Raw genomic sequence first — 23,515 nt, forward strand, 5'->3', positions numbered from 1 at the left:
ACTGGCACGATGAATCCAGCAGGTCATACAGATGGATGCAAGGCACGGAGCTCACAATTGCTCTTTGTGAATTCTTTACGGAACTCTTTGTCTCTTTTTTTTAATTTCTACGCCCTTCTAGATCATGTTCTCGTTAGGCTTCTTTGGGAGCTATGCACTTCCTTCCGGTCTGTATTTTCAGATTCAGTAGATGACTGCATCTAATAGCAATATAGGCAGGGAAGTATGCTCACTTTAGTTCCATCTCAACACGAAGACATACTCCGGACCCTCTGCACAGACCACAGGTGGGGTTCAAAAGGGGAGAGAAATGTTGGAGAAGTCCCCCACAGTAGCCGCTTCTTTGGACTTCCTTTCAAGCCGGGTCGGCTGTGATACCTTCTGTCAGCCTTTTGTCTCGATCTAATAGGTCACTCTGCTGATCGCCGGTTGCTTTTCTAAACGAGTAAATGCCACATACAAAGTACCTAGACCTTAGGCTTCTCATGGCACTTTTAGGAGAAACACCTACATGATCCACAGCTGTTCATAGCATAGTGTAATAGGTCTCCAAGCCTGGGCAATTTCAATGATCCTGCAGCTCATTACTGCTTTGCAGGATTTCTCTGAAATAAGACTTTACCCAGGTGGATCGTAGATTGCCAAGCATTGGAGGACGGTGCGTGGCCACATGTTCGGCTCCCCGAACATACCCGTTACTGGTGGACGATGATCTTTTACCATGGAGTACTTAGTACACGTGCTCCCTTTCCTCGGGATTCTCAACTCTCTAATCGTATAGGACCCGACATCTCAAGCGCGAGTCAGTTCTTGGCTGTGGTGCCAACAAATGTCATGCCTTTGGCAAGAAAGCTTTTGCATCGCCACGCTCACACTTACATGCTTGGTTACCCTGCATGTATGTACTCCATAAGCGAGATCGAATCCTTAGCTCCTGGCTTTACTTTGCTATTGGCGTCCATTTTTCCCTCGGGTGTTACATGCCTGGAAGAGTCTCAACTTCTCGGGACTACACGGCTAAATGGGCAAGTCGCTGATATGCTGCTTGGCGACGGTTGTCGATCTTTATTTTGATTAGGAAGCAAGGCGATAGAGGTTTCCTGGGCTAGCATAGTGAATTGGTCACTTCAAAGGTTTTGTAGCAAATTTGAGTGGTTCCAGTCTCTACTTTGACAAGATCCGGAGTGCTCCAGTGGTACATGAAAGATGTGCATTGAATGAGTCACAAATCGAGAGGTGAAAAGGAATTCGCTAGATGCTCGAATCCCACCCTAAATTTACTCAAACGACATCTTTTGCCATCAACCTTTGGGAAACAAAAATGCCGGCTGGGAATATATCCAGGGGGGGGAGTGCGGGCGATCGCGTGAGGGAGCTCAGTAATTTCTGTAGCATCTTCTTATCCTTCCAAGGTATCGCCCAAGTGACCACAGAACATCTAAGCCAGGTTCTGCATCTCAACAGCAAGCTAACCATTGAACAGGACGTTCATAGGGCTGAAAATCATCTCCCTGACCATCAAACATGTTCACATTGTCTTCTCCAAGTACACTGGCATCATCGGGCCTTACCTCGACATAGTACCAGAGAGACTAGTTGAAATAATGCGAATTTTAGATCTAGTTATTGAAGAAGACCTAGAGCCTAGTCTCAAGCACCTGGGGACAAAATCGTCAAGCTAGGCTGAATGTGGAGAAGACTACGACGGGTGGAACGATTCTTTCGACCCTTCAACTTCTTTCGCTAGCAATCAAAAAGTTCAAAGCGGACTTGATAGATGACTTTTAATTCAAGATCTCGATTCCATTTTGGAGGGCGATAGCATAGGTGGGGAGTACTTATATCTCGGCATGGAACAACTGCAAGCCGCATGACGAGGGTTATCGTATTGTTCTATTGGACCATTGATCGAAGCCCCTTCGTATTTACCAAGCTCCATCGAATTGACTGCGCCTGCAAGGTTTGTGTCCTACCCCTTTCTATACTGGTAGGAGAACAGGTTGGCAGAATATTGTTCAGTGTAAAGTCGATAATACCTCCGAACCTGAAGCAGATTAATGTATGCATCAAGGCAATGGACCTTTTAATATACTGACCGTCAAGTTCAAACGACCATACTGAATGTACAATGAACTAGATGTACTATCTGATGATCCGCCACTTAGGTCTCTCTGGTCTATAAATATCTATCAAATCAGGACTGCTCCTCGGTTCCTTGTAGGAGCCTGTCAAATGTGGGGCAACAGTCTTGGCGTTAACTGGCGTGAATAGATGCCAAATGCCGAATGGTGTAAAGGCCCACAGCCAAACAGATGGAGACATGCTCATTGGTTCCCTATTTCAACTGAAGAAAGGTTAAGCCACATTCTCAGATGACAAGGAGGCTGTGTCGACCTGGAAACCCTCTCAGGCCCCCTGAGAGTCGGTGCCCAGTTTCCCGCTCAGCCCCGGGAGCCCCGCTGATGCCGTGTATTTATTGTCAGGTCATCCCCAGAGATCTCCTTCCTGTTCCGCTCATCCTAAATCTCGATACCTAACTATCATCCTACCTAAAACTTGCCAAATAACCACCTCTTAAAGACCCGATACCCAATATGTCGTACGGTGGACCACCACAGAATCAATACGGCGGCGGTGCCGGTTACTATGATCAACAAGGCCAAGAACATCCCCCTCAACCACAGCCAGGCTATTATCCACCAGAGGTGAGCTTATGCACATAGCACATAACAAACCGTAACACAGAACCGAGTCGCACAGTGCCCAAACTCTCATTCTCTCTGCTCTCATATTTGCACCGTAGCGATCATGACTAACCTATCGCGCTGCAGGGCCAGCAGGCTTACAATCAGCCCCAACAAGGCCAACATCCAGGACCTTATGAGCAACAAGGCGGCCAAAGCTACCAAACATACCCCTCACAGCACCAGCAGGGCCAATATCCTCCTCAAGGCAGTCCTGGATACGGCCAGCCTCCCCAGCAACAGCAGTATCCACGAAATGGCGGTGGCGAGAGCTCCACGTACTATGGTGGCGCTCCCCCACACCAGCAAGGACAGCCTGGTGCTGTTGGACCGGAGGGTGACAGGGGCCTCGGGTCGACGCTGCTAGGTGGCGCGGCTGGTGGGTTCATGGGCAATAAGCTTGGCCATGGAATGCTTGGTACTGCTGGCGGTGCTGTTTTGGGTGCGGTTGGGATGAATATCGCAACTAAGCTGTGAGTCTTGCCCCTTTGCGCTATACTTTTGTTGGTCTTTTGGGTTGGGACGAAACTGATTGTTGCTCTGGTATAGTGGCAAGGAACACAAGGAGCACAAGAAAGAGAAGAAGCATAAGAAGGATAAAAAGCACGAGCGGAAGAGCTCGAGGTCCAGCAGCTCTAGCTCATCTTCTGATAGCGATTAATTGATCTCGCCCCGTTTTGGTGTGGTTGGGTACAGTGATTTGTTTTATCCTTCTCATTTTGTATATCCTACCCTTTTCCTCTGCTGCTTTTTCTGCTCTGGTTGCACTTGGCCCGTTGGGGCTTACTCTCTTGGGCAACTCAAGGACCTTTACGCGTCACATTCATTATGTGCATTTGTATTCTTAACTACTTGACAGTTCATGAACAAAGTTACATTCTTGAATCATGAATGATGCGACTATGCCTTAGTTGGTGAGGTATCCTGGGGTGCTTGTTAGCCTGAATTTCTGCCTGGTAGAGAACCCTTTGTTTCCGCTCATGGTGCACTTGAACATTAAAATGACTAGGGACATAAGTGGATTCGAAATCTTGTATTATTATATTGGTTAATATTTTGTTATCGAGAGGGTTTATGCGCTTCAGCCTCGTCTTTCTTCCCCTGAATGGACAGTTTTTTGAAAAAAGTTTCTGGGTCGATGCTACTGTCCAGATCGAAGGATAGCTTAGGGACTTCCTTCGGTGAATCCCACAAAAAGCGCCACTTTTGTGAAATCGGATTCCAGTACTGTCGTGGCACAAGAGCAGAAAGACGTCTCCATTGACGACGCATTAGCCTCACTGTAATTGTATGTGGCCGGCCATTGGCATATTCAGCAAAGGTGGTACCCTTCTCAGGGCCCCTAGCCAGCAATTTGAAGAGTTCGCCACCAGGCTTGATCTGGGAAATCTGAGGCTTTGAACTTCTCCTTTTCGGAGGTTCCCAGGCCACGGCTCCTGAGATGAGTCCCTCAAGCATCTGGAGATCCTTCTCTGGTAGTGGTGGAAGGAGACTGCCCAATGTGTTATTGTACCATTGCCTCCGAATATTTCTCTTCCGAGACTGAGCAAATTCCTTGCCCCAGCTGTCTTTCTTGGGAATCGGTGGTTCTAATTGTTTGATCAACGGCCTGATGCGGGCTGCTGTAACCACTGTGTTCTGCATTTGAGAGGCCGCGAGACTTTTCACGATAGCCGAGGGTTCCCAACCATCACCGTAGTCGGCAGGCCGGGAGAGCAGCTCTTTGAGAGCCAAAGAGTCTTTGGGAATTTCTGGTGTCAAAATTTTTGCCAGCAGCTCATGTCGCCGTCTCCCAATACGACCGTATGACAGGAACAACACTTTTTCAAGAGGGCGTGAGTAGCCTTCGTTTGCTCGCCGTAAAACCGACAACGCATTTCTTGCCGCGTGAACCGCCTTTGGACCAGCCTTTGGGGAACGGGAGGAAACATCACGATATCGGGAGATGATATGATTCTTCATGTAGTTGCGAGCGATGGGGTCAGGTAGGTAGGTACATTCGCGCAGCGTAGCGCGAAATAAATGGCGCCATTGCTGTGGCTTTGAAAGATTGTGTACCCAATGCTGAGGTTGTGGTCCGGCCATTAGGAATAAGCCCTTTTTATTACAATCGTGAAGTGGAAAAAAAAGAAACCCCAAAACGGAGAAACGCGAAATCCTTGGCGAATGCGTGTCACGGGAACTTCGACGCGCCAATTTCGCAGTTTCTCCCCCCAAACCCCGCGACCATTGCCTTGCCTTGCCTTGCATTGAGCCTCGGATCTTAATTTCTCAATCTCTACTTGACACCTCGTTCGGTCGCTTTGTGGCTTTGAATGCAAATTGGCCTGGCTTACGGTTCCCCTCCAGAGGGTTAGCCACGCGCCTCCTTGAGTTCGCGTCATTCCAACCGACATCCGGTATCTATCCCCTTGCTATGCACTCTACCCCATCATTACCCGATTTGTACACTGACATTATCTAGAATTTCAGCATGTCATATTCACAGGGCAGTACAGGGTCTAATGGAATGGCCTACAACCTGTTGAATGCTTCGCAATCCCTCTCCTCCACCCCTCGCGCAACTCCTCCACCCCCGAAAGGATCTCAGATGTCCTCTTTCGGTTACTCCAACGGCCTCACACGAACTAGCTTTGGGGGATACGACGGAGCCAACGACTATGGGTCGGTAATGTCATATCAGGAGGAGTTCAAACCACAGATTTACCGAGTTCGTGGTCCTTATCTACACTTACAGAGTGTGCCACTGACGAGGCTCAAAATAGGCTGTCTACTCTAATGTCGCTGTCTATGAAATGGAAGTGAATGGTGTTGCTGTAATGAAACGTCGATCTGATTCTTGGTTGAACGCTACGCAAATTTTGAAAGTCGCTGGTGTCGTGAAAGCGAGACGAACGAAGACTCTCGAAAAAGAAATTGCGGCTGGTGAACACGAGAAAGTACAAGGCGGTTACGGGAAATACCAGGGGACGTGGGTTAACTACCAACGAGGCGTCGACCTTTGCAGAGAGTACCACGTTGAAGAATCACTCCGGCCACTGCTGGAGTACGACATGAATCCTGACGGTTCCGGAGCTCCTGCCCACGAATCGACAATAGATACACCAACCAAAGAACAAGCAATGGCGGCGCAGCGCAAGCGCCTTTATAACGGCGGGGAGAATCGCGGCGCTTCACAACCGCAGCAGGGAACCTTCTTCCAAAATATCTCAAGAACCGCCGCCACCGCTGTTAATGCCCTCAGCAAAGCTCGATTCGACTCGCCTAGCTCTAACAGTCGTCGACCAAGCATGGCTCGCAAGCCCTCACAGCAGATGAGCAGCCAGGAATCCGGGCTTGCGTTCAGCAGCCAGCAGAGCATGTACAACATGTCCGACGGCGGGTTTGGCAGCCTTCAAAATCGGTACCAAGTGCAAGATGACAACAACGAGCTTGCGGAATCTCCTCGCAAACGTCTGCGCTCTACTTCTCACCAAGGCCCACCCATTGGCCTCGCCCGAGAACAATCCAACCTATCCATGCATGAACCTACACCCACAGAACCTAACGACTCATTTTATCAAGACATGGATCTCCCTCCCCCCCCCTTTGATGATGGCTCGAAACGCGGCATCGAGTCCCTGGCGCCAGCTTCTACGCCCGAGAGATTCCAGAAAATGAAGCTCATTATGACACTGTTTCTCGACAAACGAACAAAAGACTTCACGGATCATCCGGCCTTGTTGCAATTGACCGGCGAAGATCTTGAAATCCCGCTTGATGAGTATCGCAACAATGCCCTTCACTGGGCTGCCATGCTTGCCCGAATGCCACTTCTCAATGCGCTAGTGGCCAAAGGTGTCAGTATATCACGAGTCAACGGTGCCGGAGAAACAGCCCTGCAAAAGTCCGTGGGTACACGGAACAACCTCGATTACCGAAGTTTCCCTCGTTTGCTGCAGGTGTTAGCCCCTACCATTGACATGGTCGATTACAGTGGACGCACAATCCTGCACCATATCGCCATGATGGCTGCGACTGGTGGTGGCGGACACGTCTCTGCAAAGCATTATCTGGAAGCTCTTCTCGAGTTTATTGTACGACATGGCGGTATCGTCCCAGGTGCAAATGGGGACCATGCGCCAAACGGGACCACCAGCGGTGAGGTCATCTCTTTGGGACGGTTCATCTCTGAGATTGTCAACCTCCGCGATGATCAGGGTGATACAGCCCTTAATCTGGCAGGGCGTGCGCGCTCGGTCCTTGTCCCGCAACTTTTGGAAGTGGGTGCTGACCCTCACATTCCAAACCAAACTGGTCTTCGGCCTGCAGATTACGGTGTGGGCGTCGACATGGTCGACGGAAACTCACAGTCTCAACAACCGGTTAATCGGAATGACACTTTCATTGATCAATTGGCGAAGTCGAAGAAAGAGATTCTTGATGGTAAGTGTTTTCCGACCTTTCATCTTCATTCTTGCTAACATGAAGTCTAGCGGCAATGTCCCAAATTAGTGCACTGGTAGAAGAAGCACTTGGCGGAATCGACCGAGAGTTGGCTTCGAGCTTGACACAGAAACAACAAAGTTTTGATCACTGGCACACGAAAATCCGCGAGTCTGCCAAAGCTCGGCAGATCGAACAGAAACAATATGATGAACTCAAACGCAAGGGCTCTGAGCGCGTGGAGCTAGACCGGCGCATCAAAAATCTAGAACGTTCATCTGAGGGTCTGTTGGTCACGGTGAAAAACACACCAGGACTGGACGCGAACAAGACGGTTATTGTGGGGGATGCCGACAGAGATTCAGGTGTTGATGTCGCGACATTTGATGCTCTGTTCCCCGAAGGTTTCGATCCAGCGTCCGGGTTTTCAGAACAGCAAGTTGGCTTCCTGGTTTCACTGCCAGCAACAGATCTGCTTAGGCGCCAAGCACAATGCTACAAAGAGTTCAACGGAGGGATATTAGCCGAAGTTGATAGCCTGAGAGCAAAGAATGCAGTTCTTGGCCAAAACTATCGTCGCATGGTTATGGCATGCACAGGCTGGACGGCGGAGCAAGTAGATGAAGCCGCGGAGGGACTCACGCAATGCGTCAAGGAACTAAATGACAATCCCGTCCCCGAAGATGAAGCCATTGAGATCCTAATGCGGGATCGCGGGCAGGACTGGTAGTTTAGTCTGGTGTGTTGCATTATTCTCTGAGCGTTTGGGCGGCTTTTTTTCGGACGGCGTTGCTTCTCTTGTATACAAATACCCTGGTGGCATATATCCATGCCCGTTGGCATGTGTCTTGTTATTTACGAGAAATGCAATTCTTGTACACTTGATCAAATGTCTTGGCTACATGCAGGCGTAGGCTTATGTTGCGATATTGGCCGGTCGAGGATGTCTACTGAGCTTGATGACTTGAAGCCCCATGTTAATTGCCGCGACATTATTTAACCCATCCCCCGCATATGGCCTGCTTGCCGAACCTTTTGTATAAATAGCCTGCTACAGAGAAGTACTTTTAGTCATGCATAGCACCTCCCACCTACCCCTGTAGGCATCATTATAGCTTTGACATTTGCCACAACATTGCTCCGTTCTGGATCAACAATATGGCATCCGGCTTCTTGCATGTGAAGGGCGATATTATCGTTGATGGGTCCCACTTCGTGGAATTCGGAGTTTAATTTTATGCGAGATTAGTTCTGTACTTCCTTAGCAGCGTCAGTTGTGAATGATTGAGCTGAATTGTTTCGAGAAAGTAGTAAGAAGGACCTAAAAGAGCTGGCAAGGTGTTTCCACTTTGAGGGCTGTATGCAGCGTGAGGGTTTGAATTGCATACTCAAGGACCACGCACATGCGTCTCTATGAGTCTCAGCAAGAGTCCACTTGATGTATCAAGTTATTATAATTTGGACATTCACGACTGATTCCGCGATTAGAGAGTCGAAAGTGGTTGGAACAATAATGGATGGGATGCTCTATAAGCAGGATGTGGCAATAGTTTCCGTTCCTGACGATGTTGTGCCTTCTATCCAAATGCCACGCATATCTGTTATCCACACCCTATCGATAAGCCAGAAAAATCGAACAAGATCGTGGGGCACATTCTCGACTTCATGATCGTTTAAAGGGTTACCGGAGAGATTTGACATGGCTGAATCTCCTGCATATCCGTCCAATCTGGACAGCATCTTTGATGCCGCAAACCCCCTCAAAGACCGCATCGATCCAATCCGATTGACGTCAGACAACATCGTCCCGATCCTCAACTTGCCGCTCACCCACAGGGTGCTGGGCCACGATGCCTCAAACGAGTCTCTCGAACAGGTTGCAAGCGGCGAGATCTCATACACCACCTTCGTCGCCGATCAGGCCCGCGCCGCCCTCCGGTCTAGCGATGACTTAACCACGGAACAAAAGCAATCGCAACTCCTTCATCTTGGGCTAGCAGCCTTGTTCAGCTTCCTGCAGTCCAACGTCACCGGTCCTCCACTCGAATTTAGCTCGGCCGAAGCTGTGTTGCCTTCTTCTCTGCGAACCAAACCCACAATCCTCAAAGCTGTGCGGGCAAAGATCATTCGGGACCTAACCGTGGATGGAGAAGCAGCCTACAAGCTCACACCTAACCCGGAGTTGTTTGCTGTTGCCAAGGCGCTGCTGGCCGATGCTGGGAGCGATGGACCGCTTCTGGCAAAGACCGCGCGCATGCGTACCAACTTCCTTCACCAAAAGATGCTCTCGGAGGTCACAAGTACTCTTCAGGATGTGATCTACAAGGACGTTGAGATCTTGGACAAGGCTGAGTTGAACCCAGAAGAGAGGAGCCGGTTCTTGCTGGAAAGGGCCACTATCCACACACACCACGGGTTCGATGCCAAGGCACGCGAAGATATTGATCAGGCGGCCAAGGTGCGGAGGTTTGAGTTTGCGCTGACCGGAAAGATGGGCAAGCGCACAAAATTTCAAGACCGCGATATCAGTCAGCTGGTCGTGTTGGCCAAGAGTGCTGATGAGACAACACAATTCTCGGAGCCTTCTGGGCCTAAAAACCTGAACTTGGACGACGACACTCTTCTCGAGGCCATCTCTTTCTCCGACCAAAAGCCCGATGAAGAATCCTTGGCAATTCAGGATAAGGTTTCCCCGGCTTTGGATGCTCTTGATGCCAACAACCAGCCTATTCTCAACCCCGTTGACTCTGCTCTTCTACTCGCACTGGCATCTGCCATTACTAACACCTCGCCCGAGAACGGCCTCACCCGAGAGGAAACAAACCCCTACGCCACTCGAGTGCTCGATGGCGGCAGCTCCAATTGGCAGATCTATACCCAAGCGCTTTTAGTCCGTAGTCGGGTAGAGGGCTATCGTTCCCGTACCGTTGAGAGAGCCGTGCTGCAGATGCAGGCTTTGGTAGATCAGGTCATTGCGGACACTGCAACTAGCGATGACGCAGCTCAGACTGAATCAGGCGACCCTACAACTTTCCTTCCCCGCCCCGAGCAGTCTGAATCTGCCCCGGCCGCTGACCGACTTGAGCATATTTGGATCCTCAACTTCTCAACACGCTGGAGCCTCGAGGCCGAGCTTGCCAAGCGCTGGGTTGATCTTGGTGGTCTGCGTACCGCACTCGAGATCTACGAGAGACTACACATGTGGGCCGAGGCCGCGCTATGCTATGCCGCCACCGAGCGGGAAGGCAAGGCGAAGAACCTCATCCGCCGCCAGCTTTACCAAGCCACCGGCCCAGACGAAAATGATGAAAACGAGCAATTTGAAGGACCAGAGCGGTCACCACTTCCAGCAGATGCACCGCGTCTACTATGTATCATGGGAGACATCGAAAAGGACGAAAAGCTATACGAGCGCGCCTGGGTGGTCTCTGGGGAACGATACGCCCGGGCCCAGCGGTCCCTGGCCCGTCACTACCTCACCTCCACACCACCACAACTGGGAAAGGCCGAGGAAGCCTATAAGAAGAGTTTACACATCAACCGCCTGAACCAGGGTGCATGGTTCGCTCTGGGCTGCGTGCAGCTCGAGCTCCAAAAATGGCAAGAAGCAACCGACACCTTCACCCGCACCGTCCAGCTCGACGATACCGACGGCCAAGCCTGGAGCAACCTTGCCGCGGCGATGCTGCGCATGCCCGCCCCAGAGCCCGCCCCAGAGATCATCGACGAAACCACTGGCGAAGTCTCCGCCGCCGAAGTCGACCCCCACAAGCGCAAGCGCGAGGCCTTATCGGCACTCCAGCGCGCAGCACAACTCAAGGGCACTGACGCCCGCATTTGGGACAACGTCTTGACAGTCGCGGCGTCAATCCCGCCGCCGGCAACACCATTCCGCGAGGTGATCACGGCACAGAAGCGCATTATCGAGCTCATCGGCACAAAGCAGGGCGAGAAGTGTATCGATGTGGCGATCCTAGGCATGCTCGTTGATTTTTTGAGCGTGGCGTTCGAGTACGAGGCGTTGCTCATCCGCTCTGACGATCCAGCCGAAGCCCCGATTGTTCGTACCGGTACTATTCCAGGCCAGATTATCTCACTGGTCGACCAGAATGTCATTCCACTTATTACGCACTCTTCGGTGCTGTGGCACATTGTTGCTCGCGTTGAGGTCTTCCGTGGTCGGCCGTCTAAGGCGTTTGAGGCTTACGAGAAGGCCTGGCGCGCTACCATTGCTGCTAATGCTCAGGGCGCTTTCCAGATGGGTGATGAGAAGCCCTGGCTTGAGATTGTACGGGCTACGGAGAAGCTTGTGAGGGATGGGTATGCTAAGTTTGGTCCTATGGACCGTGAAGATCAGAAGGTTGGGGGTGATCAAGAGACTGAACTTGTTGCGAAGGACTGGCGGTTCAAGGCTCGAAGTGCCGTGAGAGGAATCATGGGCAAGGGTAAGGACTTCTGGGATGGTACGGAAGGCTGGGACCGCTTGAAGCAGTTACAGTCTGAGGTGACAGGGAATTAGTAAATATAACCCTTTGATGCTGTTTATGAATCAATTAGATCAACTCGCCCACTTAGCTAGTGCAATGTTTACAAAAGTCATATACCAAGTGCAACATTATTCAACCCTCCTCATATTGATTCAGGAATTGAGGTTTTTCATACATGGGTGTAGCTAGAGTCATAGTTAATGGGAATTATTTTGATTCCAACTTTCTCTTCACCATCCCGCAAAAGCTCTCGAACAAGACGGTGTCTGTCCCCTGGGCCCAGCGGACCAAAACTTTCACCTCTTTTTTCTCCGGTTTCTCTCCTCGGACCAGCCTTATCTGCAGACGTACTCCCAGCGCCACCTGGGCGGGAATCACCTTCAATTTAGCCGCACCCTCTTCACCGGCAAGTTTCATCTTCCGTCGAGCGAATCTCGACCACACATTCTCAGCAGCAAATCCCGTCCCCGCAGAATGGGTCTGATCCCAAACCCAGAACCAAGGCAATGAGCTGAGCTCTGCATTTATAGTCGCAGTAGCGGTGTCAATAGATGCGGCAGATGGTAGTGTGAATGTGTAGTCTGCAGGGAAAGGCAAAAGACTCTTCGGACACCCAGGGATTCCACGCGCAATGCTCTAGAACAAGGGGTTAGACCTGGCGCACAAAATACAAGCGCGGCGTGAGTTAAAAGGCGGCAAAGTATGACTTACCATGGCAGGCCTTCGGTCTCCCCATGACCACGCCACGGCCCAGCGCTTCGTCTTGCTTCCCTGCTCGAACTCGGTTACTGCGAAATTGGTGATGCCATGCTTGATCAGTGTCTCTACAAGTACATTGATACTGCTCAGTTTTCCGAGCATGGATGTGTACCACTGAATACGCTCGCGCAGGCGGAGACTCTCGTCGATCATTTGCTTGACAAAAGCTAATTCTCCGCCGCGGGTCACCATTTCGACTTCGGCGCCGGTGCAGGCCTTCATAGAGTTAGTCTTGTGCGGTACGCAAGTGCGCATATTAGTTTGGCATGGGAAATGAATAGCCAGTGACACTCACAGAGAAGGGCTCTCGTTCTTTCTGCTCAGCAGATTGCTTGAGTTCATTGGACGAGGTGTAAAAGGGTGGGTTGCACATTGTGAAATCAAGGCTGGTGAATGGTCAGATCAGATTTTAGCAAGTCTTCACTTCATAGAGACTCACCGTTGACGCCCTAGTTTTTCCAGCGGAAAGAGTGGTCCAGTGGGGTCAGAACTTACAATCTGAATTCGTGATTCAAGGTTGTTCAAAGCCACATTGTGCTGGGAGGTGCGGATATTGTTCGAGTCGATGTCTGTCGGGCTGATCAGTGGATACTGAAGATCCTCGGACTCAAAGACATACCTGTCGCTAGAAATTTCCACCCCGGCCGTGTGGCACAGCCCAATAGGGGGTAGATACCAACACATCCTGTTCCACTTTACATTGTCAGACACAATTCGAAAATGGAAAGGACTCATTTCGTACATATCGAGGCCTACAACCTCCCGGTCTCGGTCGTACCCCTCTTTCAGTCCTCCTGCGGTGGAGTCAAGAAGGTCTTGCAGCCAGAGGATGTAATTTAGTCTATGCTACATGTTAAACACATGCGTGAAGGATCTGAGCTGGCATCCAGGACGACATACCTGTTTGGGACCTAAAAATTAAGTCAGTACGTGTGCATAAGATGGTTTCAGTGTCTGCATACCGGTGGACACAGTCGGTCCTCGGGGATTTCAACTTTCAGGTGAAAATCCTGTTGCAGGAGCGTGGTGGTGAGTTGTCTGCATGACGCAAATCAGATCCGCTCTTGGAATGTCAGATACTAGGGTTCTCTGACTTACCGGACAGCGGCTGGATCAGTAAAATCCAGTTGTCCGTTTAATTTCAAGCTAGTTCACATCAGTCCTGGACTTTCTGTTAGAGGGAAGGCTGTTTCACGTACTGCTTGGCGAAGTCGCGCGATTGCAGCGCCAAGGCTGCAAAATCAATGTCATTTTTGTAAAGACCTCGGGCAGATTCCATTATTAGGACCGGCTTATTCTGTGAATGTGCTCAGTGTACTAGAAATCATGGATGAAATTCGAATGTAGTTGCAAAACAATCAAAGTCCACGGCGCAGGGGAAGCTAATTTTGGCCTGTGACTACGGGGGATGAAAGCGGCCATGCGGAACTTTGACTGCGTTGGTGCGTGGGCAGAAAACCACATGCACCATCAGTGTGTAAAGGTTCAAGTCTACATCTTTCATTCAAAAAGAAATTTCGATTCAGTACTGCTTTCACATTTGAAAGTATCTTTAATCGTGTGAGAGATACTAAAAGAAGAAATAGGAGGTCAAGAAGACAAATGTTACCAATCAAGACGGCGGTAGATGGTTACCTAGGGGACATAGATATAGCCCTATGCAAAACGTTAATGATGCCAAAAGTAAAATGCTACGTCAAGGGAGCTGTAAATTGATGGCTTGGATGAAACAAAAACAAAAAATCAGTATGAGAAACCCATATAAGCACTTATCGTCAAGTCGTGATAGGCTTTCGTGCCCAACTGTGTACTTTGTGCCCTTCTATTTCCAATTTCCCCTATTGAGGCACATCCATCATGTTCATTTAACCCGAAACTTCCTTCTTTTTAAGGCGCTCTTGGCGCTCAATACGCCATCCATAGCCCCACTTCGTCTCAACCATGAGAAGAGGGGCCATCGCGAGGGTAATGCCAGCGAGCATGACAAATGCGAACTGGGCAGTGAGAGCATCAATGATGGATGGAGCAGCCGCGACACCGGCAGCACCAATCAGACACCTCATCAGGTTGTTGATTGCCGTTGCACTGGCACTTGCACCTGGGTACAAGTCGATGACAAGGGCGCTGTTGATGGTGAAGATAGCAGTAGAGCCATAAGCTATGATAAACTGCAGAATAATGGGGACGGCAAGATGTGTGCGAAGGGAAACTCCGTAGACGGCGACACAGACTATGAAGATAGCAGTGATCCACAAAGTGTTGCGTGTGCGGGCGTACTCGATGGGGAAATCAGGGTGGCTCTTCAAGTTGATACGAGTATCAAGGGGAAGGCTGTGCTGCTGACAGTATTCGCGTTCGGTTCGCTTGTGGTTGAAGTCCATGAGATATCCGATTGTATAGGAGCCGGTCATGCACCCGAAACCATTGCCGAGAAAGGTTAGGCCAACTTCCAGCGTGTTCAAGTCATAATGTTTTTCAAATAGGTCGGATGTCGAGGAAGTTACCATCGACCAGACTGTGTACACAATGCTGCCGTACAACAAGGTGATGAAGACATCCTTTTCAAATAGAAATTGGAGGGGTGTCAGCATGGTGTTAAAGGTCACTTTGCCCTTCTTTCCGGAGGGGGTCGAGTTCTCCTGGGCATCCTTCTGCCCGCAAATGGTGTAGATGATTGGCTTGTTGATGCCTTTCAGGGGAACCGTGCCATTGCCAGCGATAGAACGGAGTGTTTCAGGGAGGAAGAAAATGATCGAGAAAAGACTGATTCCTGATGCAATAGCCAAGAACCAGAAGATAGATCGGAAGCCAAGGTACTGAGAAAGAATTCCACCGAATACTGGTCCAACTCCCTGGCCCAACATGCGGACTGGATCATTTTAGCCTTAGAACAGGACAACACATCTGAGTAGCACATTACTCACCACCACCAAAGATTCCAATCAAGCTGCCTCGCTCCGCCGATGTGGTAATATCACCAATGACACCAGCTCCTACGCACGTTAGGGTAAGACACGAAGTAGAGATGATTGATGTACCATACCAAGGGAGATCGTTGCTGCACTTCCGGCGGCCTGCAGCGCTCGGAAAGCCATGAGCTCACCATAGTTGGTAGAGACAGCCAAAGCAATGTTCGAAACAATGTATACGCCAAACGTTCCCATGAAAAGCACACGGCGACCCAACACATCGGAGAAAGAACCCCAAAAGCTCGGGGCAAGACCTTGAACAATCATATATACTGTGACGGTTAACGTGGCCAGAGACGTGGAGATGTTGAGTTCCTAAATCGCCGTTAGTGTAAAGTGGCCAGATGAAAGACTGGGGTCAACTCACATTTGCAACGTCTGTAAGCGCAGGGAAGTAGATGTTTGAAGAAAGCGGCGAGAAGATGGCGGCGAAAGAGACAATAATGACGATCCACAACTTGCGAGACCGAGTAAACACATGGTATGGTGGTGGTGCCGGGGCTTGGCTTTCAGCGTCGGTTGAATTTGCTGGTGATGATGATACCGAGACAGATTTCTCATCCCGAGGAGAGACATTAGGGCTTGGGTTAAACGACTGGATTGTGACCCCAGGATCCTTGAGGGTTTCTGTTGAACTGAGCTGGGACAAAGTCATGATGAAAATGTGTTATGGAATATGAAGACCACACTGGATGTATCAACAGACACAGATTTTAGACAATCGGAGCGGAATTATAGATTCATTTAGCCCGAATTGATTTAGAGATCTAGGGAGCTCCATGAGGGAATGGAGACACCCTTTTGTATCTCGGTTCCAGCGAGAAACCCCTAGAGGGTTTATTCAAAATTACAAGCAAAATGCTAGGCGGACCCATGCATCTGAGAGTCTACTAAACGTGCTCCACAGTGGGTTCGACCATGGGGATCATTATACCGTCCCCTTGATGGTTGAAAGTGGCACAGACTAGACAAATCTGGTAAACCTGACGTCGCTCAATTTGACACGTACGGGCCATGATCCGCACTTAGAATATTCGAGGCTCTAGTTGAGCATTTCAACAAGCTTACAGAATGACTTACGTCTCAAGTGTGGACGGCTATATGTCTATTATGTTGTCTTCAAGCCTCGAAGGCTGACGTCTACCACTGGGGAAAGCACATTCCTGAGCTCCCCACGAGTGGTTTAGGACCCAGACAACTACGATTGAATAGTGCTGATACCTAAGTTTATAGGGCAAATTCCGATACCAACTGGAATTCATTCCGGTCTCCATGCACGCGTGGATAATGGAATCGATCTGCACTGCATCGACACCACACATGCCCGGTTTCACCCTGAAGGTTTGCAGTCGGAGAAAAAGATGTCGGGCTAAATCTTTTCGACGCTTGCATACGATGTATGCCCACCCGGCTTACTTTCGCGGCATCTCATGTCATAAAGGTCCCGAAATCCCCGAAATCCTGCAGGGTAAGGGATGCATGGCAAGCTAGTTAACAATCCACTAAAAGTCTTCATGCCAAGTCTTGCCACGGCTACATATCTTGATTCTAGGAAAAGAGAGCTGAGCCCTGAGTTTCTGTATGGAGTACCAGGATCTCATTTTCTCCCACGTGTTGAATATCAGCGATAATGATGACTGTACATCAAGCAAATGCCAAGCTTCGTCATTAACACCAATCAATTTGGATCGAGAGCTGATTGTTGGACAAAATACGCCATTGACTTACGTGTGCATTCCCCCTTGATGAATCGCTATAGGGGATTTTGGCCCTTGCTGCTCACAAGTCGCCCAATCAAGAGCCCATAAAGGGGGGGGGGGGGGGGGGGCGGCTAGATTCAGGGTTTTGGCATCACAATGACGATTCATTGTGATTGAAGATTAGTGATACCTACAAGCTACGGACCAATTCAGCTAAATTTTCAAACAGACATGGATAGGAGAAGAATGTGTCCAAGACTTTTTCTCTGGACAAGGTTCCCGCTACGGGGTAGACGAGAGATGATCGACATATTGAACGTCCTCTATGAAATACAACGTATGGGCTGCGTACATACATACATAGTAGTGCTCATATGCTCCAAACGAACGTGTCGACCAGACTCAGAAGATGCCCCTTCTGTGGAAGCTTTTCTGATAGTCTTTGATAGAGTCTGTGAGTGGTAGAGCGTGTCTCCACTGATCCGCCGCGACACCCCTAGAATCCGCAGCGGGGCCGCCAAGATCCCGGGTCTCATCATCGTCGATGATCATTAATTTGCACATCGATTCACAATTGAGCCTTGACAATGCACGTTCAGGGTGTTTTTCTACCTCGACCACAGCTATGACATCGGTTGAGGCTAGCCAGGGCTGTCTACCTTGTGATGCTGATTGATGCAATTTTCCATCTTGGCAACTTGCAGATCAGTTTTCAGTCTCATTTCAATTTTGATGCCTAACGCCAAGCCTCCAGTCTCACGGCGAGAACAATCGTGCTGTGGCTACCGATTCTCGGGTGCCCGACACCCTCTTCGTTAGTGCACGTTAGTTGTTTTCATTCGTAGATTGGCCCGACATGGTGCCAGATCTCCACTTTAAACAACATAGGGGTCTGGACCCCTCAATTAGAGTGGGGTTGCAGTTATCTCCAAGCCATTTCCAAGCCTTCCGAGTGTTATCCATGGGTGTTGTGTGCTGAAAAGGTTTCTTTTTGCACCGAAGCCAAGATTTTCGTGGCGTTAACTTATCACGCACATCCAAACTTGGTAAATCACCCGTGTACCGTGGTAGCGAGGATCTTCCTGAAAAATCTTCAAGTCTTCTCATCCCGTAGATCTCGGCCCCACGGTCGTAACGAAGCTGAGAAGCGTCTTTGAGGAGGAAGAAATTAATCGATACGATGATCACATGTCTGGGAGCTTCATGTGATTGAAGAAATTGTACTTTGGTTTCTGGATGAGGTTGAGAGTAAACAGATTCATCTCTTCAAGCTTGGCATCAATTGCGAGATCACATTTCTTGGCTCGCCTCTCGCCGTCTCTAGCACTGCATAGCCCCCAAAGCAATTGTTTTTTCTACCTGTCCTATACTAAATTAGATTCCAACTGGCAATCTATCTTCGAATCTGAAACAATGGTTTCTACACGCTATGATTTTCAAATCTGGCAGATGTAGCAGATCCCCCTGATAGTTATGACAACCTACATTTGAAACACGGTCTAAGCATATAGATCCAGTGATTGTGGCAAAGAAAACGAAGATGATCATCAAATGCTGTCCGTGTTACGAACATATGAGGCTGTGTCTTAACTAGTTGGCCTAGCGCTTCAATAAACAAGCGCTTTGACCAGAAGATTTGCAGATCCGAAGCAGCCCCTAGCTTTCTCAGAACTCGACACACTACAACATGGCTAATGTCAAAAATTCCAATGTGTCTCACGAAGAATGCAGGGCTACTTTGAAACAACAGAAACTATGTGATGTCGTCATCGTAAAAAACGATGTTCTCCATGTCCTCTGCCAGACTGCCGATCGCTTCATCATTCTCCAGGCCAGGCCGCCTGGGTGTCCTCTATCAACAGATAAGAAGTGCCTATCGGAATTAAAGCCCATGCTCCATGAGTTTTGCACGGCTCAGCATAGTGGACCTTCTTAGCACCATGTTGTTGGACCTAGAGCAAAAAATTTAGACGGGACCTTGTCGGCTGGGACACTCACGTGGTCTCATTCCCGAATGCGTATCCCGAGCATCATCCCGCCCCCTCGGACCGGCCCTGGCCGTCAAAAATAGAACTAGCGTCTCAATCTTGCAATTGCGTCTGTTGTCCCTATGGAGATGACAATCTGATATCGATTTGGCGTGAAGATGCATGTCTCACAATAAGGACCGGACCAATTACTTACTTGAGGGAATTAAACTGCATCAATCCGAATGCTGCAAGGTAGTACGCACAAGAAAAGTCGGCCGCATATGCAGCCCTGTCACATCTTTCTTGGTAGTCCTTTTGAAAGTGTTTCTCAAAATCAGGCCAGAAGTCTTTTTTCTTAAGTTCTCTTTGTCAATTGTTTTGTAACTAGTATACAGTAAATGTGGCTTGAATTGTGTAAAACGGGCGTTCTGGATATAACCTTTGATATTCCAAGGTTGGACATTCTGAAGAAAAACCATGGGAGCTATCCGCAAGATGTGCTTAATATAGACTAGCGTGTTTTAACACGGCGGAAGAAGCGGAAGATATCCACGGCCCCACTTCGAATGTCTTGGCGTAGTTAGCGTTGCAAAAGTGCGCATTTGGGAGGTGGGAACCTCTCGGAGTACTCCGTATTTACGACGTACACATTCGAGAATCTAGACTTCAATCCCGGTCTAGGTGTAACAAGCAACAGGTATCTAAGAGCACTTTCCATACTATGTCTTTCGACATGAGTACCTTTTCGTGCCGTGATGTGATGACTTCGACACTAAGAGTCATTGGCCCGAGTAATCCGAGCATGCGCAAACACATTGAATGCAACATAAAGGCTTGAACTAAATGAAGTGGTCGATTTGTTTATGGAAACTAAGTATAAGGTTTAGAGTTATTGCATACACACGTGTATGTGATTTCTTGACTTTTTATCCCACATGTGCAGTAGTGCATTCGGAGTTATCATGCTCAATGCACGACGGAATTGTGGACCAAGTGAGCTTCGAACTAAAGAGACAACAACTAGACATTACTAGGCCTAGTCTAAAAGGGGTTTTTTGTACAAGTTTTGTACAATTGCAGGATTCCTTCATTTCTCAAAAACAATTGAGTCTTTAAAGGACCTACGAATGTTTATCACCAAAGTACGGTTACAGCGGTGTAGATTCACACTCTGTTGTGAAATTAGCCAAGAAATGACGGACTGATTTTGGCGTTTCTAAACTTGTGTTTAATAATCAAATGGCTGGATTTGCCAGGTATCGCAATGTTTGCGTTGTCTCTCACTCTCCAGAATTGCACAATGATTTTGTCCTACTGAATTGTAGATTCCACCTATCAGCTCCCACTGGGGAGTGGAAGTGTGCACAAAACATTGTGTCAAACCTCAAATACGGCCTCCCTAGGCCATAAACAGGAACCTTGGTTTTTGTTATGGTCTAGTGGAAAAGTACGCTGTATTTCGTTCAACACATTGACTTGACGTACACGTGAAAGTTCCTAACGCAACAGTTCATTCTTTGCCTGGGTCGATTGTTGTGAAATTTTGTCTAAGAACACGCATTTCCAAAGATCTATAGATCTATAGTCAAAGGTTTCGTTATCTCTATGAGGTATGCCGCACCCCTTATGCCTCAACTACGACGGCTGGGGCCAGAAAGCAAAGTGAGACCTCATTGACACCCAAGCCGTCTGTATTAGTGATTGCATCGAATGCGCAGGCCAAGGTATGTACACGAGCCACAAGGATTGGATATCGGAAAGAATAGATCGTGCTGATAATATCGTGAACAGGCGGTTGGGAACTGATCCGTGAGAGATCATTGCGTAGATCGACCGAGCTTTCGCCAACGTGGAACTGAACCTGAAGTGCGCCGGAGGAACAATCTAGGAGCAGGTATTTTGGGCGAACTCGTACCGCGTTCCGATCAATGACGGCGCCCTAGAGGCGATGGTGCGAAATTTCAAGAAGTGGACGCTCAACCATCAGCCTGATAGGACATGTGTTGGGGCAACGAGGCTCGGCAAGGATGGCATGCGGGTTGAGATTGAAGATGTAGCCCACAGGCCGTGAGAGATCGAGGGTTGGAGCTGACTTAGCGTGAGACGCTTTTTATGAACCACGAACCCAGTTAGCTCTGGTGTTGAAGTAGCGTGGGTAGGCAGTGTCACACGAGGAAGCATTTTAGCCTAAGAATTAGGGAACACCCTTTCTAAGATACCGTGATCTTAGCGTTTGTCGCCTCTGCCACCTCTGCCACCCCTACCACCGCCGCCTCTGCCGCCTCTGCCGCCTCTTGTTTTGCCCCTTCCTCTCCCACCCATCATACGGCGTCCGGATGCCTGGACGCGATCAATGTCGTCTTTGTTCAGGTTCAATGTGCCCCCTGAGAACTTTCCCACGGATGAACCGCCAACACCGCGCTCTCTTCGCCCATTGTTGCTAGATTTTTGCACCTTGTTAGGCTTTTCGAGAATGATGCCGTTTTCCTTGGCCTCTTGGCGGCGTCTGTCTTCCTTTGATACCGCCTTAGCTTTGATGCCTCGTCGGTGCGCAGTGGGCATTTTAGTTTGCGCATAGAGCGAAGTTTTCGCTCCAAGAGATTGCATGCGCAGATCTAAAGCCTTCAAACGGTTCTTTCCAGTGGGAGCAAGATCATCGGCGGAATCGAGGAGGTGTGACTCCTTAAGTAGTCTTTGCAATGCAAGATCGTGCTTGAGGTTCGCAGAGTCGTGGGCGTCCTCTTCTTCTTCCTTTTTGGATGTAGGCTCTGAGTCGGTGCTCGGCTTATTCAAATCAGACAGCAGTTTTCCACTCTGTGGGTCTGAGTGTTAGCATGGATTTTCAATAAATTGACATGTAGAGATCTAGCACATACCTTGAATGCTTTCCAAGTCTTCTTGTCCATTCTGTCTTCTGGTGCCGCGTAAGCATCCGTGTGTTCGACCACCTCGACTTGGTTGCTTTCTTCACTGATGTCGGACATCCCATCCCAGTCACCTTCTGACCCAGAAAGGTTAGAGTCATCGTCGTCGCTATTTCCTTCTTCGTCGGAATTTGTAGCTTTGGCGGTAGGAGCTGGCAAATCGAGTGGTTCGAATTGTGCTTCGAATAATCTGCGGAATACGTCCTGCGCATTGTCCACCGGAGGAGGGCTGTCTTCCTCGGCCTTGGGCTTGGAAACCACCGTGGTTTCTCTCTTTCGTTTTACAACCATGATGAATGTGCCGTCGACTAGATTGTAAAGTCGGTCATTCGCGTATCGGCCCCAAAAGTTTTTCGGATTAAGCTCTTGATCACGTGCGATAAAGACGCCCCTCGATTCACAGATCAGATCATCACATTATTAACTTAGTCTCCAACTCTCCAGAGAAAATGACCAAGTTCAGACCATGCATTGACCTGCATTCAGGGCAGGTCAAGCAAATTGTGGGTGGTACGCTCAGCGAGGTGGCTGCAGACCTGAAGACCAACTACGTATCCAAGTTCCCAGCCAGCCACTATGCAAGATTGTATCAGAAACACGGTTTGCGCGGCGGGCACGTCGTGAAGCTTGGACCAGGGAATGAAGAGGCAACCCAGGAGGCATTGAAGACATGGCCGGGTGGGCTGCAAGTGGCAGGTGGTATCACCGATAAGAATGCGCAATACTGGATTGATCAAGGTGCAGACAAGGTAAGCCCCCGGATTTCTAACGGATTAATATCTCTTCACTCGACCTTTTGCTTGGTCGAGAACCCAGCGATATCTCTCCTTCTACTTTAAGCTTTTAGTTGCTTGCACTGCGTCATGAGAAGAGTCCGATGACGCTAATCATGTGGAATACGGGCAACAGGTGATCATCACTTCATTTCTCTTCCCTGGGGGCAAGTTCTCTCTCGAGCGGCTCGAGTCTGTCCTTTCTGCCTTGGGCGGCGACAGGTCAAAGCTGGTCTTGGATCTAAGCTGCCGCAGAAAAGACGATACTTGGTTCGTTGCGATGGATCGCTGGCAAACCATCACAGAGATGGAGATCAATCAGGGTATGTCCTACCAGGGCTGAACCCAGGTTAACATTTGGCTCACTGACACTGTATAGAATCCATCTCAATGCTGGAACCATATTGCGCTGAGTTCCTCATCCACGCTGCAGACGTAGAGGGCTTGCAACAAGGTGTCGATGAGGAACTTGTTTCAAGACTGGCTGAATGGTGTACTATTCCCGTGACCTACGCAGGAGGTGCACGCCATCTACAAGATCTTGAAAAGGTCCACACCAGTAGCAAGGGAAGAGTTGATTTGACGATTGGCAGCGCGCTAGATATCTTTGGCGGCTCTGGAGTGACGTTTGATGAGTGTATCGAATGGAACAAAACACATTAAAACAAGTACTGAACCCCAAAAGAATAGAAATTTCCACAGAATATTTTTCAGCTGAAAAGCATTTTCACATTCTTTACTTTTTCATCAAAGATGTGAAAATC

The 23,515-nt window shown here is 49.1% G+C and overlaps 8 protein-coding genes across 8 annotated transcripts; 4 read left to right on the forward strand and 4 right to left on the reverse strand.

Annotated features, from left to right (window-relative positions):
* Positions 1–2,594: 2,594 nt before the first annotated feature.
* Positions 2,595–3,405, forward strand: Pdw03_6913 (uncharacterized protein; the record flags this gene model as incomplete). The annotated part of the gene is made up of 3 exons (XM_014678938.1): positions 2,595–2,705; positions 2,832–3,217; positions 3,294–3,405. The coding sequence occupies 3 exons, from the start codon at positions 2,595–2,597 to the stop codon at positions 3,403–3,405; spliced, it is 609 nt and encodes a 202-aa protein (XP_014534424.1).
* A 398-nt stretch (positions 3,406–3,803) lies between these two features.
* Pdw03_6914 (Complex 1 LYR protein) lies at positions 3,804–4,829 on the reverse strand (the record flags this gene model as incomplete). The annotated part of the gene is made up of 1 exon (XM_014678937.2): positions 3,804–4,829. One exon carries the CDS (start codon positions 4,827–4,829, stop codon positions 3,804–3,806), a length of 1,026 nt encoding a protein of 341 aa, XP_014534423.2.
* An 81-nt stretch (positions 4,830–4,910) lies between these two features.
* On the forward strand, positions 4,911–7,899 carry Pdw03_6915 (APSES transcription factor (MbpA), putative; the record flags this gene model as incomplete). Its single annotated transcript, XM_014678936.2, has 5 exons — positions 4,911–4,916; positions 5,102–5,143; positions 5,209–5,454; positions 5,510–7,169; positions 7,220–7,899. The coding sequence occupies 5 exons, from the start codon at positions 4,911–4,913 to the stop codon at positions 7,897–7,899; spliced, it is 2,634 nt and encodes an 877-aa protein (XP_014534422.2).
* A 969-nt stretch (positions 7,900–8,868) lies between these two features.
* Pdw03_6916 (Glycoside hydrolase, superfamily) lies at positions 8,869–11,688 on the forward strand (the record flags this gene model as incomplete). The annotated part of the gene is made up of 1 exon (XM_014678935.1): positions 8,869–11,688. One exon carries the CDS (start codon positions 8,869–8,871, stop codon positions 11,686–11,688), a length of 2,820 nt encoding a protein of 939 aa, XP_014534421.1.
* A 175-nt stretch (positions 11,689–11,863) lies between these two features.
* Positions 11,864–13,694, reverse strand: Pdw03_6917 (S-adenosyl-L-methionine dependent methyltransferase, predicted; the record flags this gene model as incomplete). Its single annotated transcript, XM_014678934.1, has 10 exons — positions 11,864–12,292; positions 12,368–12,631; positions 12,711–12,801; positions 12,855–12,984; positions 13,035–13,108; positions 13,158–13,256; positions 13,316–13,326; positions 13,378–13,453; positions 13,514–13,561; positions 13,615–13,694. 10 exons carry the CDS (start codon positions 13,692–13,694, stop codon positions 11,864–11,866), a joined length of 1,302 nt encoding a protein of 433 aa, XP_014534420.1.
* Positions 13,695–14,280: 586 nt separating this feature from the next.
* Pdw03_6918 (Major facilitator superfamily domain, general substrate transporter) lies at positions 14,281–16,039 on the reverse strand (the record flags this gene model as incomplete). Its single annotated transcript, XM_014678933.1, has 4 exons — positions 14,281–15,284; positions 15,340–15,408; positions 15,459–15,699; positions 15,752–16,039. The coding sequence occupies 4 exons, from the start codon at positions 16,037–16,039 to the stop codon at positions 14,281–14,283; spliced, it is 1,602 nt and encodes a 533-aa protein (XP_014534419.1).
* Positions 16,040–21,280: 5,241 nt separating this feature from the next.
* On the reverse strand, positions 21,281–22,269 carry Pdw03_6919 (uncharacterized protein; the record flags this gene model as incomplete). Its single annotated transcript, XM_014678932.1, has 2 exons — positions 21,281–21,868; positions 21,931–22,269. 2 exons carry the CDS (start codon positions 22,267–22,269, stop codon positions 21,281–21,283), a joined length of 927 nt encoding a protein of 308 aa, XP_014534418.1.
* Positions 22,270–22,427: 158 nt separating this feature from the next.
* Pdw03_6920 (5-proFAR isomerase His6, putative) lies at positions 22,428–23,414 on the forward strand (the record flags this gene model as incomplete). The annotated part of the gene is made up of 3 exons (XM_014678931.1): positions 22,428–22,727; positions 22,888–23,074; positions 23,131–23,414. 3 exons carry the CDS (start codon positions 22,428–22,430, stop codon positions 23,412–23,414), a joined length of 771 nt encoding a protein of 256 aa, XP_014534417.1.
* Between the last annotated feature and the right edge of the window lie 101 nt (positions 23,415–23,515).

Source organism: Penicillium digitatum, chromosome 2, assembly GCF_016767815.1.
Source record: "Penicillium digitatum chromosome 2, complete sequence".
NCBI lineage: Eukaryota > Fungi > Ascomycota > Eurotiomycetes > Eurotiales > Aspergillaceae > Penicillium > Penicillium digitatum.